The 13,812-nt window shown below is 47.9% G+C and overlaps 1 protein-coding gene across 4 annotated transcripts in view; it reads left to right on the top strand.

The window, feature by feature from the left end:
* VPS35L (VPS35 endosomal protein sorting factor like) overlaps positions 1-13,812 on the top strand; it is a 184,808-nt gene that overhangs the window by 78,865 nt on the left and 92,131 nt on the right. For all 4 annotated transcript variants that reach the window (XR_011022754.1, XM_068244800.1, XM_068244802.1 and 1 more), the window contains exon 16: positions 752-863. Coding sequence is in view for 3 of the 4 variants with exons in the window: in XM_068244800.1 (XP_068100901.1) it covers positions 752-863 (112 nt within the window). In the remaining variant the exon portion in view is untranslated. The remainder of the gene's footprint in view (positions 1-751; positions 864-13,812) is intronic.

Below are 13,812 nucleotides of genomic sequence, written 5' to 3'. Positions count from 1 at the left end.
TATAGAAAGATGCAGGCCAGCCTCCCTACTCATCGTACAATTTTTTGGCAGTTGGACAGAGCAACTGCCATTTACTAAGTGCTTTTGAAAAAAACGAAAACCCTGAGAATCCCATGAGGAGATGGGCTAGTCCAAAACCTGTTGGTTCTGTCAGATTTCTATTACCTTCTGTAAGTGACAGCAACATAGGAGAAAAGTAATTTACATCTCATTTTAATCTGGAGGAAGTATACTTCGTATTTGTACATGTTTACATGTATTTAAAGTTTATAATTTTCACGATAGTGGTCCTTTAAGTAGAGTGTCTTAAACGTGTCTATAGCCATGAGAGTTTTTTTTGTTTGATGAAATTGTTAAACTAACTGCTTTCACAAATTACTGATTATTTCCTTCAGATCTAGTATCTTTATGGGACCATAAAGTGTGTCTGAAGTGAAAATTAGTTAACTGAACATGGCTTCCTGTAGTAGAGTGCCTATACTCCCCATCTGATTATTCTGTTCTTGCTTATTTGTATAGTCGAGCAATCCCATTTATTAAGCTCCAGCCAAACCCATCTGCCAAAACAAAAGCCCAGAGCTTGACCCATTTGTAGCCTCTTTCTCTCTCTCCATCCATAGTGTGATGTCAGCCCCCACCTACCTTCTCTCTATCGCTCTTCTGTCACTTTGTTTTTGGTTTTGATTTACACTGCAGTCTTTCGATGTATGAATTTAAAGCTCATCTTATTTCCTCTTTTTATTGACTGTAGCGCTTTACTGCTGAACTCTGTAATGTCCGCATTCAGGGCTGAGTTCATCGCTGCCAGATCAATGGACTTCATTGGAATGATTAAAGAATGTGACGAGGCTGGCTTCCCTAAGGTATATTCAATTATGACTCACATAATTGCTGATGTATCTTATCAGACAGTTATTTCGCTGAATGAGCTCATGCTACTTCTAGTGCCAAAAATTCACAGATGCTCTTTTCTGGGGAACTAACACACCCCTCTTCACTGCCATAAGGGAGTCTTTATCTATGTTGCACATTTGGTTTAAGACTTTTCAGTTCAGTAAAAATAAATCATGAATGTCAAATTTTTCTTAGGCTTAAAAGTGATGGTGGCTGAAGATGAAGATTAGGCTATTAACAATGCAAGGCAGAGACTTTGCACATGGTGCAGTCATTTTACTCATTTCTGCACAATGTTTTGTCTCTTCCCTTGAGTCGATGGTAAAGCTCTCTTCCTGTTCCCTGCCTGCATACTATCTGAGAAACTCAGCATGTCGTCTTGGTAATTGTGTTTGCCAAGAAGTCCCTAAAGCTTATAGATGAGGACATTCTTGGTCGGTTGTTTCATTCTCCATTGTCAGGCTGTTCTCTGATATCTGCCATATTCTGCTTACACTGAACACTGCCAGACACTGGATGGCTCCCTGTATTAAAGTGGACCTGAACTCAGAACTTCACTCTGCTCTAAAAGATGCACAACAGCATACTAATCTTTAAGCAAAAACATTTTGTTTGTTACAGCTAATACAAATCCTAAAATAAATTTGCACAATTTCTACTTCCTCATTCATGGAATCAGGCATATTGTTTACAGCCTGTACTTTCGAATGGGCTTATCTGCTTATCTGCCATAGGCAGTCATGTGACACGGGGAGATCAAATTACAACTAGTGATTAGTCACAAATGAGGGGGAATTACACAGGCTAAACTCTTTAAATACATACAGGGAGCATTTCTGTTATGTTTTCCTTGTGTCCTGTACAAGAGTTCAGGTCCACTTTAAAGGAAAACTACATTAGTATGTGGTCAGTTTTAATTCAGTAACAGTGTTGATGGTTTACAGACACTTTATATTCTTTAGGTTGAATAAAATGTTGCTTTATACATAAAATGGTTATGCAGGGTGCAGTCATGTCACACAGTGTGTAAAGCTCACTGGGGGTTTCTAATAGAAAATACAAACCTGCAGTCTATAACTGGAGGCACCCATAGCAAGAAAAATATGTGAACCCTTTGGAATTATATGGATGTCTGCACAAATTAGTTATAAAATGTGATCTGGTCTTCAAGTCACGACAATAGACAATCACAGTCGGCTTAACCTAATACCACACAAATAATGTTTCCATGTTTTTATTGAACACATCATGTAAACATTCACAGTGCAGGTGGAAACCGTATGTGAACCCCTTGACCAATGACATCTCCAAGAGCTAATTAGTGAGGTGTCAGTCAGCTGGAGTCCAATCAATAAGATGATTGGAGGTGTTGGTTACAGCTGCCCGACCCTATAAAAAAAACACCAGTTTTGGGTTTGCTTTGCCCAAGAAGCAATGCCTGATGTGAATGATGCCTCGCACATAAGAGCTCTCAGAAGACCTACAATCAAGAATTGCTGACTTGCATAAAGCTTTGTAGTTTATCAGTCCACGCCAAGACAAATTGTCTACAAATGGAGTAAGTTCAGCGCTGCTGCTCTCCCTAGGAGTGGCCTGTCCTGTAAAGTTGACTGCAAGAACAAAGCGCAGAATGCTCCGTGAGGTGAAGAAGAATCCTAGATTGTCAGCTTAAGACTTACAACAGTCTCTGGCATATGCTAACATCTATGTTGGTGAATCAATGATACGTAAAACACTAAACAAGAATGAAGTTCATAGGAGGATACCACAGAGGAAGCCGCTGCTATACAAAAAAACCCATTGCTGCATGTTTAAAGTTAGCAAAAGTGCACCTGATTGTTCCACAGCAGTACTGGCAAAATATCCTGTGGACAGATTAATCCAGTCGAGTTGTTTGGAAGAAACACACAATACTGTGTGGAGAAAAAGAGGCGCAGAACATCAAAATCTCATCCCGCTGTGAAGTATAGTGGTGGTGGCATCATGGTTTGGGGTCTGCTTTGCTGCATTAGGGCATGAACGCATTGCTATCATCGAAGGAAAAATGAATTCCAAAGTTTATCAAGCCATTTTGCAGAAGAACTTAAGGGCATCTGTCCACCAGCTGAAGCTCAGCAGAAGATGGGTGTTTCAACAGGACAATGACCCAAAGCATAGAAGTAAATCAACAACAGAATGTCTTAAACAGAAGAAAAAATGCCTTTTGGAGTGACTGTCAGGGTCCCAACCTCCACCCAATTGAGATGCTGTGGCATGACCTCAAGAAAGCGATTTACACCAGACATCCCTAGAATATTGCTGAACTTAAACAGTTCTGTAAAGAGGAATGGTCAAGAATTACTCCTGACCGTTGTGCACGTCTGATCTGCAACTACAGGAAACGTTTGGTTGAAGTTATTGCTGCCAAAGGAAGATCAACCAGTTTTTAAATCCAAGGGTTCACACACCTTTTCTCCCTGAACTGTGAATGTTTACATGGTGTGTTCAATAAAAACATGGAAACATTTAATTATTTGTGTGGTATTTAGTTTAATTGCTTCCGGACCGAGTTGGTTAAAATCTATGTCCTGCATGTGGCTCTGACAGGTCGTAGATTTCAGCAATCGTCGCCGTGCGGTCACACCACTCCCTCCGATTGCACCATTCTTTCCCCGCCGCAAAACACTCACCCTGCTGTCTATATGACGGCAGAGCTGTGTGCGCCGGTCAGTTTATTTCATTGGCTCCTGACCCTGTCATCATGTAAGCGAAACCCTTTTGGCTTACATTGATTGATAGGGTCAGGAGCCAATGAAAGTGGCTCCTGACTGGCGCACAGCGCTCTGCCTTCTTAGAGATGGCAGAGAGAGAGGGAGGGACCTGCAGCGATCGGTGAGCAGTGTGACTGGTGAGAGCTGCGGGACTGCAAGGACATTCGTTGGTAAGCGCCGTTTTTTGCCACTTTGCTGTACCAGCAGTCTCTGGTCCTTAATGGGCCAGAGACAGCTGGTACGGACCAGGTTAAGCAGATTGTATTTGTCTATTGTTGTGACTTAAAGTCTCCCACATAACTGCAGCTGCACTATGAATTATGAATGTGACGTGCTGATAGAAAAGGCAGCACAGAGTCGGGGGGGGGGGGGGGGGGGGGTGGGAAACCAGGTAGGAGAGGGACTGAGCATTGTATAAATAGAGGAAGGATGCAGTGCATAACTTCCTAAAACGTTATTTATTGTTAAGGGCCAAGCTGTCCAGACGTCAATTCAGCATAGCGCAGTCATGTACCATTGTTGGAGCATGATGTGCAGGACTTATACAGCGGGAGCAGAGGGGATTATTTAACTGCAAAAGCGGGGTTTAGATATCGGCATAGAGGTTGGGTAACTAATCGGGGAATGTCGGTAGTGCTGGCACTGGCAGAACAAGCAGGGTTTAAATAAGGGCATAGTGCAGCCATGCGCAGAAATGTAAGCATTGAAGCATTACAGAGCAGCCGTGCCATTTGTAACCTTCAAGCCGCTATTACAGCACTTACTATTCATTTGGCCACGGCGCATTGAAAATTGTTACTTTTAGTTAACTGATGATGCATAGCAGAAGTTGGCTGGCAGTGCTTTGTAAAAAGTTTCAGCGGTATCATAAATAGCCGCATAAGAGATGCCGATTGCAGGCATAGCTGTGACCTGCGCCCATATCATGCAGTCTGCGCAATGAAAAACTGATGTAGCCGATAAATACATTGTCTGAATAGCCACGCCCAAATTCACTTGCGCTGCTATTAGCGTGTTCGAGCTGGAGATTCTAACTTTTTCCCACACCACAGAAAAATTTTGCTTTTTCAGTCTTGGAGCAATAGCTCCACTTCCTGCATAACAGACGGTATGAAGTCCTGAAACTGAACGCTAGCACTGATTATCATTAAAAGGAACCCGAGGTGTGAGGCCTATGGACACCTATTTTCTTTTTAAAAATACCAGTTGCCTGGCAGCCCTGCTGGTCTATTTAGTTGCAGTTGTGTCTGAATAACCTCAGAAACAAGCATGCACCTAATCTTGTCATTTGATACCTGATCTGCATGCTTGTTGAGGGTCTATGGCTTAAAGTATTACGAGGCAGAGGATCAGCAGGACAGCCAGGCAATGTGTATTATCTGAAAAGAAATAAACACGTCAGCCTCCTTATCCTTCTAACCTCTGGTTCTTTTAAAAACAAAATGCTAGGAAAATGGTAATATACTAATAGGCGGGGTTGCTCAGCAGGACCCCGAATGTGAAGTTTCCCCGAAAATTCGGGTGTTTTTTTTTGGGTTTACCGCATCCGAACCCGAATGCTGCGATTCCAAGCCGAACCCGAATACAAAGCCTGCCGAATGTGCGCACTCTAATTCGGCCGGATGGAGCTGTGGGTTCGGATTCGGGATTCGGGGATGACGTGATTGGGCCAATCAGAAGTCCTCCTGCTGAGGACCTGGCAACCCTAGCAACCAATCAGAGGAGGGGAGCCTGGCCCTCCTCTATATAAGGCGGCGGCCATGTTGCTGAGCCACGCACTTGTGTGACTGCTGCTGGTACTGAGAGATTCTCCAGTGCTGTGCTGTGTCTGAGCAAGTGCTTTTCACTGCTAAATCTAGCGTTTTGCTTCCTAAACACCTCCTAAACACATTTATTGTTGTCTTATATAGTTAGCTAGTATTTTGATTGTTTTTAGTCAGCTAGTGTATAGTGTATACTGTGCTAGGCTAGTGTTAGTCTGTGTGCAGGCTAGGCCTGCTAGCCTAGGTAGCCTTAGCCTACTACTAGCTTAGGTAGGTTAGGGATTCTAGTTAGTTGTGTACTTAGTAGTACTAGTTTAGTTAATTATTACTGCTGTAGTCTGTTATTTTATTAGTTTCAGTACTGTGTTAGTTAGTTACTGACTGTGACAGGCCACCACCAGCATCCGTTGTGAGTGACCTGTGACTGTCTGTCGTCTGCCCGAGCCTACTGATTGATTGCGTCTGACCGTGTGTGAGCGATTGTTGTAATTGTCACCGACTGTCTGCCGCACGACTTACTTGTAGCGTAGTATGCTAGGTGTTTCTTAGCTACCTGCGTGCGTACTACTACTACTAGTGTCTACTACTATACTACTAGTCTACTAGTACCCGTTCACTTATTTTTTTTTTCACTTTTACTGTGTGATTTTATTATCATCTGTAGTGTGTGTAATAAATAAGAGTTACAACACATACAGGCCACCACCAGCATCCGTTGTGAGTGACCTGTGACTGTCTGTCGCCTGCCCGAGCCTATTGATTGCGTCTGACCGTGTGTAACTGATTGTAATTGTCACCGACTGTCTGCCGCACGACTTACTTGTAGCGTAGTACGCTAGGTGTTTCTTAGCTACCGGCGTGCGTACTACTACTTCCTACTACTACTACTAGTCACCACCAACATAGACTTTATTAAAGTTTACACCCTTTCCCGCCCTCTTCTACTTATTTTTTTTACTGTATTTGTATAGTGCACAATGACTGGCAGAGGTAGAGGTAGAGGGCGAGGCACCACCAGGAGAGGCAGCGCCATTGCAGGAGCCACTGCCAGCAGCAGCAGATCTGGGACTAGTCCGCCGCCAGCCACTGACCACAGGGAGGAGGGAGCAGAGGCGCAACAGCAGCGTGTTGCGCCCATCTTTGAGACGGGTCGTCGCCCACGGCCCATTGGGGAGAGTCAGGTGCAGGCTGTGGTGGAAATGATGGCGGGGCAGGAAGCCACCTTTTCCAGCCAGGCCTCCAGCACCAGCGAGACCAGTGCCACCAGCACCAGCACTCCTGTCCGCAGCAGGCCTCCACCAGCACTTGAGGCCATGGTCACGGTGACCCCATCGACCAACCTGCCCTCAATGAGCACACTCTTCTCCCCTGAGACTGTGACCATGTACAGGGATGTTTTGGAGAAGTATGAGTTGTAGATCATGGGGCCATCCAAGGAGGAGGAGGAGTTTGAGGTGCAGAAGTTTGTTGTTGGCGCTGAGGAGGAGGGGCATGATGCAGGGGATGTTGGGGTAGAGGAGTTGGTTGAGGCGGGCTCACAGGATATGTTTGGGGTTGATGATGATGACTTGATAGATCCTCCCTATGTGCCACCAGTACCACCAGCACAGTTGGTTGAAGACAGCTCGTCATTGGAGGAGGAGGCGTCTCTGGCGCAGAGGCACGGCAGCAGCAAGGCGGCCAGCACAGGGCGTGGAAGGCAGGAGCCACAGCCTGCTGCTTCAGTCGCTACCACCACCCGCAGCAAACCTCTAACTAAAACCAAAAAGGCATAATCCTCCAAGGGCACCCAAAAACCCCAGCCCTCAAGCTCAAAGAGCAGGTTGAAGTCCCCAGTCTGGCGCTACTTCACCAAGTGCCCAGTGGTTTGTGATAGAAGATGTACCAATACTAGCGAGAGGTGGTAATAGGAAGAAAATGTTGCTTCAATGCGAAGCTAAATGGATAAGGAAATTCAATTGTGTAAGCCCCAATGGTTTAAATGAAAACTTGAGCCTAAGGTGTTTTCTGTGATGTCTTTCTCTCTTAGGGTGAAACTGTCCGCATAGCGAATCTGAAACAGGACTTTTTGCAAGATTGGTATCGGTATCGGATGAAATGCAAGAATGTGATTTTGCTTATAAGTAATATGTTCATATTTATTATGACAGTATCTGGGTGATCTATTCCTCAGTTAGCTGGGGTAGACACTTGGTTGTGTAGGTCCCCAGAAGGATATTGTATTATGTTATTGTACTGTAATTGCACTTTAAGGTCATGTGATTTTGTTAGTCACATGACTTCCTGTTGGGTGGGTATTTAGGTGTTACTGATGATAGGTGTGGCACACCTGAGGAAGGGCTCCGCCCGAAACATGTTGTATGTGTGCCTCTGCATGCTATCCAATACAGTTATTTGACTGAAGCCTTTTGTGTGCTGTCTCCGTTTGTCCTGTTTGCTCAAGCTCAAAGAGCAGGTTGAAGTCCCCAGTCTGGTGCTACTTCACCAAGTGCCCAGTGGACCCGACCTGTGCAATTTGCAACAATTGCAATCTCAGTCTCAGCAGAGGTCGCGATATCCACAAATTGAGTACCTCGTGCCTGCAGACCCACTTACAGAGCAGACATTTTGAGGACTTTAATGAGTTGGAGAGGCTTATGCAAAGTGGTGCAGGCAGTGGTCAGAGCCAGACAGCCACTGCACAGATTTCAGCAGCAGCAGCAGCAGCAGCAGCCGACCCTCCTGCCTATCCAGCAGCAGCAGCAGCCCCTCCTGCCCATCCAGCAGCAGCAGCAGGAGCACAGCAGCAACTCACTCCCCCCCCCCCCCCCCCCCCGGGCAGCCAGTCCTCAGTGGCCTCATCAGCTCCCTCCACAGTGGCCTCCTCATCCTCCCGTGCAGGCAAACGCCGCCAGACCCTGCTCAGCGAAGCATTCCCCGGTGTGACCAAGGTGCTGCCTCCCGCCCACAGGCGCATCCGGTTGCTGAACGGGTTGCTTGCCCGGGCCATTTGCTCCCAGCTCCTGCCATATTCCTTTTGTGCAGGAGGGGAGTGACATCAGAGCGCTGCTGCAGGTTGGGATCCCGGAGTGGCAAGTCCCCAGCCGCCACTATTTCTCCCGCAGGGCGATCCCAGCACTGCACCGCTCTGTCATGAAGAACGTGGGCCGCACGCTGGATCACGCGGATCCACATAACCATGGATTCCTGGAGCAGCCGATTTGGGACAGAGCGCTATCTGTCCTTTACGGCCCACTGGGTCAGCCTGGTGGAAAGCCCGAGTGAGGAAGCAGCAGGTCCATCCTCGGGCTCAGCAGCACCAGTCGCCCACTACGTGGTGCCACCGCGCGGGGTCAGGGGAGAAGCAGCAGCTCCCACTGCCAAGCGATCCCGTTTCTCCAGCAGCGTGAAGGCCCGCCACTGCCAAGCGCTGCTGGAGATAAAAAGCCTGGGGAAAAACTCCTTGACGGCATCCAATGTGCTCTGGTACCTCAGGGAGCAGGAGAGGACGTGGCTGACCCCCAGAGGCCTCACTGTGGGATTGCCACTCAGCAGCTGCCGCAGCAAAACTGGCAGACATCCAGCAGCAGGAGGGCCTGCCACGACACCGCCTCATCATAGTAGATGTGCCAACTCGCTGGAACTCCACCCTGGTTGAGCAGAGGAGGGCTGTCAACCGGTACATCTATGATGCCACTGTCACCGGCACCGGCAGCAGAAGCAGCACCACACTCCAGCTCCTCACCAACGCGCAATGGGGGCAGATGCAGCAGGTCTGCTTGGTGTTGGCTCCCTTCCTGCAGGGAACCAACCTGGTGAGTGAACGGGCATCCCTCTGCCAGTGGGTGCCCTTTGTTTGTCTGCTGGACAGGGCACTTGGCGATTTGGTGGATTTGGGAGAGGAGGCCCTGAAGCAGCTGGAACAGCAGCCGCCTGCGCAGTCCACTGCTCCGCAGGTATTTGAGTCCCTGGAGGAGGAGGAGTTGGAGGTGCTGGACGTTGCTGCTGGGGGGAGGGGGGACATCGGAGCGCAGAAGCAGTGGTGCGAGGGTGGAGAGAGGAGGAAGAGTCTCAGGGGCAAGAGGAGGAGGAGGACGCTGACCCTGATGTCTCTGTTAGACGGTCCACCCTGTTCCCCATGGCAGTGCACATGCGCTGCCTGCGCACAGACCCCAGGGTCAAGCGGATGCAAGCGAGGGAGGACGCCTGCATCAGCATGATCCTGGACCCACGGCTGAGGGGGAGGTGGGATCAGTTTCTGCCTGCCAGAGACCGTGAGCAGCGAGCAAGGGAGTTGCAGGAGATCCTTGTTCGGCGACTGGAGGAAGCCTTCCCCCCGCCTTCCACTCCCTCTGTCCCTGTCCAGCAGCACAGCAGCAGGTGCCTGCGGCCAGCAGCAGCGTCAGGCGCCCAGGAGACCTGCTGTCGTAGACGCAGGCGTTCTACATGAAGGGGCAGCAGCCACCTTCGGTGAGAGTCACAGCCAGCGCATGATCCGGAGGGTGGCTGACTACATGGGGTCCTCCAGTGGGCTTGACACCGGCAGCGAGGAGCCTGTGGACCCCATGGAGTACTGGGTGGAGCGCTTGCACATCTGGAGGGAGCTTGTGCAGTACGCCCTGGAGGTAATGTCTTGCCCCATTTCCACTGTGCTGTCTGAGAGGTGCTTCAGTGCGGCCGGTGGCGTGGTCACCGAGAAGCGCTCTCGTCTGTCCACAGAGGGCGTGGACAGACTGACATTTTTGAAGATTAACCAGGCCTGGATAGAAGGCACGTTCCTGGCACCTGTTGTCGGCGAAAGGAGGACATGAGGTGCCTGCCTGGGAATTGCAATACATTGCCTGCTGCCTACCATACGTGATGACTCCTCCTCCTCCTGCTGGCCTGCTGCATTGATTTACCTATGAATTTATTTATGTATTTATTGTATTTCTACCTGACTCCTGCTGCTGCTGGCCTGCTGCATTGATTTACCTATGAATTTAGTTATGTATTTATTGTATTTCTACCTGACTCCTGCTGGCCTGCTGCATTAATTTATTTATGAATTTATGAATTGATTTATGTATTTATTGTATTTATAAAGCGGCAACATATTACACCGCGCTCATTTTCATCCTGCTGCTGTCAGTGGTCCCACCGCCAGGGTCCACACTATGCATTGCCTGCTGCCAATGCCACACGTCACTCCTTCTCCTCCTCCTCCTCCTCCTCCTCCTCCTCCTCCTCCTCCTCCTGCTGCTGCTGCTGTTGTATTTATCCTCCTGCTGTCAGTGGTCCCACCGCCAGGGTCCACACTATGCATTGCCTGCTGCCAGTGCCACACATCACTCCTCCTCCTCCTGCTGCTGTATTTATCCTCCTGCTGTCTGTGGTCCGACCGCTAGGGTCCACACAATACATTGCCTGCTGCCAGTGCCACACGTCACTCCTCCTGCTGCTGTATTTATCCTCCTGCTGTCAGTGGTCCCACCGCCAGGGTCAACACAATACATTGCCTGCTGCCAGTGCTACACGTCACTCCTCCTCCTGCTGCTGCTGTATTTATCCTCCTGCTGTCAGTGGTCTCACCGCCAGGGTCCACACTATGCATTGCCTGCTGCCAGTGCCACACGTCACTCCTCCTCCTGCTGCTGCTGTATTTATCCTCCTGCTGTCAGTGGTCCGACCGCCAGGGTCCACACAATACATTGCCTGCTGGCAGTGCCACATGTCACTCCTGCTGCTGTATTTATCCTCCTGATGTCAGTGGTCCCACCGCCAGGGTCAACACAATACATTGCCTGCTGCCAGTGCCACACGTCACTCCTCCTCCTGCTGCTGCTGTATTTATCCTCCTGCTGCTGTATTTATCCTCCTACTGTCAGTGGTCCCACCGCCAGGGTCCACACAATGCATTGTCTGCTGCCAGTGCCACACGACACGTTTTTAGTTTTGTTTTTCTTAAGTACACCTATTTCAATGTGAATTCCCTTAAAAAAAAACACAAAAAAACCTCGAATTCGCGAACACAAATTTTTACCAAATTTTGAGGCGTAATCCCGAACCGAATATGAATTCGAACCGAATTTCGTGGTCGAAGGCGAATTCGAATGTCATGCGGACCCGAATTCGAATGTACGCGAACCGAATTTTGGTACATCTGAGCATGCCCTAATGCAGATTACTGGTAGCTTGATAAAGAAAAAGAAATGTAAACCTACTGATGTAGTTTGGGTGATGCTGGCAGGCAGGGGTTCCTCTCCCATTTATTGTGGCACCCCCTTTACCTCTGTCAGAAGAATATTGTCAGGAGCAGTTCTGTCACATGACAACTGTTTCAGCATCCCAAAGCTAGTCTATCTGCACATTTTCCAAATCTGGTTACAAGTCATTTGTAGCCTGTGGAGTGTGAGGAGCCCAGACACCATTGTATTGGTTCCCTCACAGAGTATCTAAAGGAACTATCAATTAAAATAACTTTTTTTTTTAAATACTCTATATTAGTGTACACATTACCACTAGTTCTAGGGGCACTTTATTTATTCACTCAGTTCTCTCTCCCTCTCTCCCTGCATTCCTCACACAGCTCACAAATATACTTCAATGCAGGAGACATGCTAGAGACAGGCTGCAGGAGACTGGCTGATCTGAGGAGGTAACAGGTAACTAGATGAGCTGTAATAGTGCTGTAATATAACTAGCAAAGGGAGATGTGTATACACTATTCCTGACTGACTGACTTGCTTAAGATGTTAATTTCCAGGCTGAATCTACTTCATTGGTTGCTATGCTGAGAGGGAGAGACCCTGTTTACAAAGGCATTATCAGGATCTTTATCAGTCAGAGAATAAAAGACAAGGAACACACATTGCCTGGATCTTTAACCCCTTATGCTAGGTACACACCATACTATTTTTGGCAGATAGATGATTCGATAGATAAATTCTGACATGCCCTATATTATTTCCGTTAGTTTTTCTGGTTGATTTCTCATAGAAGTGAATGGAAATTGATAAGAAAAGATAAGCGAATCGAGCGGAGAATCGATCGGACGGAAAATTAACTGGAAAAAACGCATCGTGTGTACTTAGCATTACCACCATCTGAATAAGATTCTTTCAGCAAGTTGATTGTTAAACTATACACTGAGGAGTTGATAGCAACTCCCCTGTGCAAGAACATGGTCTAGCCCTTTAAAAGCCCAACACTTTTGTATCTAAAACTGATTATTTTATAGCAGAGAGGCAGAGCTGTGTGAGGAAGGAAATTGCTCCCAGTACTTGTGGTAATGCGTGCCCTAATATACAGCATTCAAAAAATGCTTTAATTGATAGTATTCCTTTAAAAAAAAAATCTCATAAGAATCAGTGCTATCTTAGTGCTCTAGCCCACTGGAGTATGTTTTGCCATGCTATGGAATTGCCGGCAATTCCAAAAGCATTAGGCTTATTTAATGAAAACCCGAGGTGGGTTTTAAGAATCCTATTAGCACTAGAGTTGGGCCGAACCTCCGATTTTCGGTTCGCGAACCGGGTTCGCGAACTTTCGCGAAAGGTTCGGTTCGCGTTAAAGTTCGCGAACCGCAATAGACTTCAATGGGGATGCGAACTTTGAAAAAAAAAATTAATTATGCTGGCCACAAAAGTGATGGAAAAGATGTTTCAAGGGGTCTAACACCTGGAGGGGGGGATGGCGGAGTGGGATACATGCCAAAAGTCCCCGGGAAAAATCTGGATTTGACGCAAAGCAGCGTTTTAAGGGCAGAAATCACATTGAATGTTAAATGACAGGCCTAAAGTGCTTTCAAACATCTTGCATGTGTATACATCAATCAGGTAGTGTAATTAAGGTACTGCTTCACACTGACGCACCAAACTCATCGTGTAACGCACCGCAAACAGCTGTTTGTGTAGTGACGGCCGTGCTGGACTGGTGCGCACCATGGCGAGAGTGCAGGTTTTGGTGGCTTTACAGCCCATATGGTCAGTCACCTGGCTGATGTAGCTGAATGACAGAACAGTGACTGTCCAGCTGATCAAATTTGGTCTGACCACAATGAGGCAACGACCTTATTATCGTGGGTGTGCCCCCCGAGACACTCATCTAGGCGCCGGTCATTGCTCCATTGTGATACGCAAGCCCCTTCACCACGGCAAGGTAATGATCACGAAGGGGAATGGGCGCATGTTCATGCCTTTTCTTTTGTTGTTGCAGCTGCCCGCAGTGCAGCCAGAAAAATTAGGCAGTCATGTACACGCACCCGAAAAATTATTACAGCGGCCGCTGCTAGCAGCGGCCTAAAAAATTCAGCAATCCGCCTGGAGTCCCGGACCCTGTTGGTGGTGGCGGAGAAGGTAGTGAAGCGGCCTGCAGGCAGACATGCTGTGTGGAGGGACTGGGAGCGACTTAGTCTTCTTGGGGCAGGCCAGGCAGCCAGTCACACG

This window comes from Hyperolius riggenbachi, chromosome 7, assembly GCF_040937935.1.
Source record: "Hyperolius riggenbachi isolate aHypRig1 chromosome 7, aHypRig1.pri, whole genome shotgun sequence".
Lineage (NCBI taxonomy): Eukaryota > Metazoa > Chordata > Amphibia > Anura > Hyperoliidae > Hyperolius > Hyperolius riggenbachi.
This window is presented reverse-complemented; position numbering and strand designations above follow the sequence as displayed.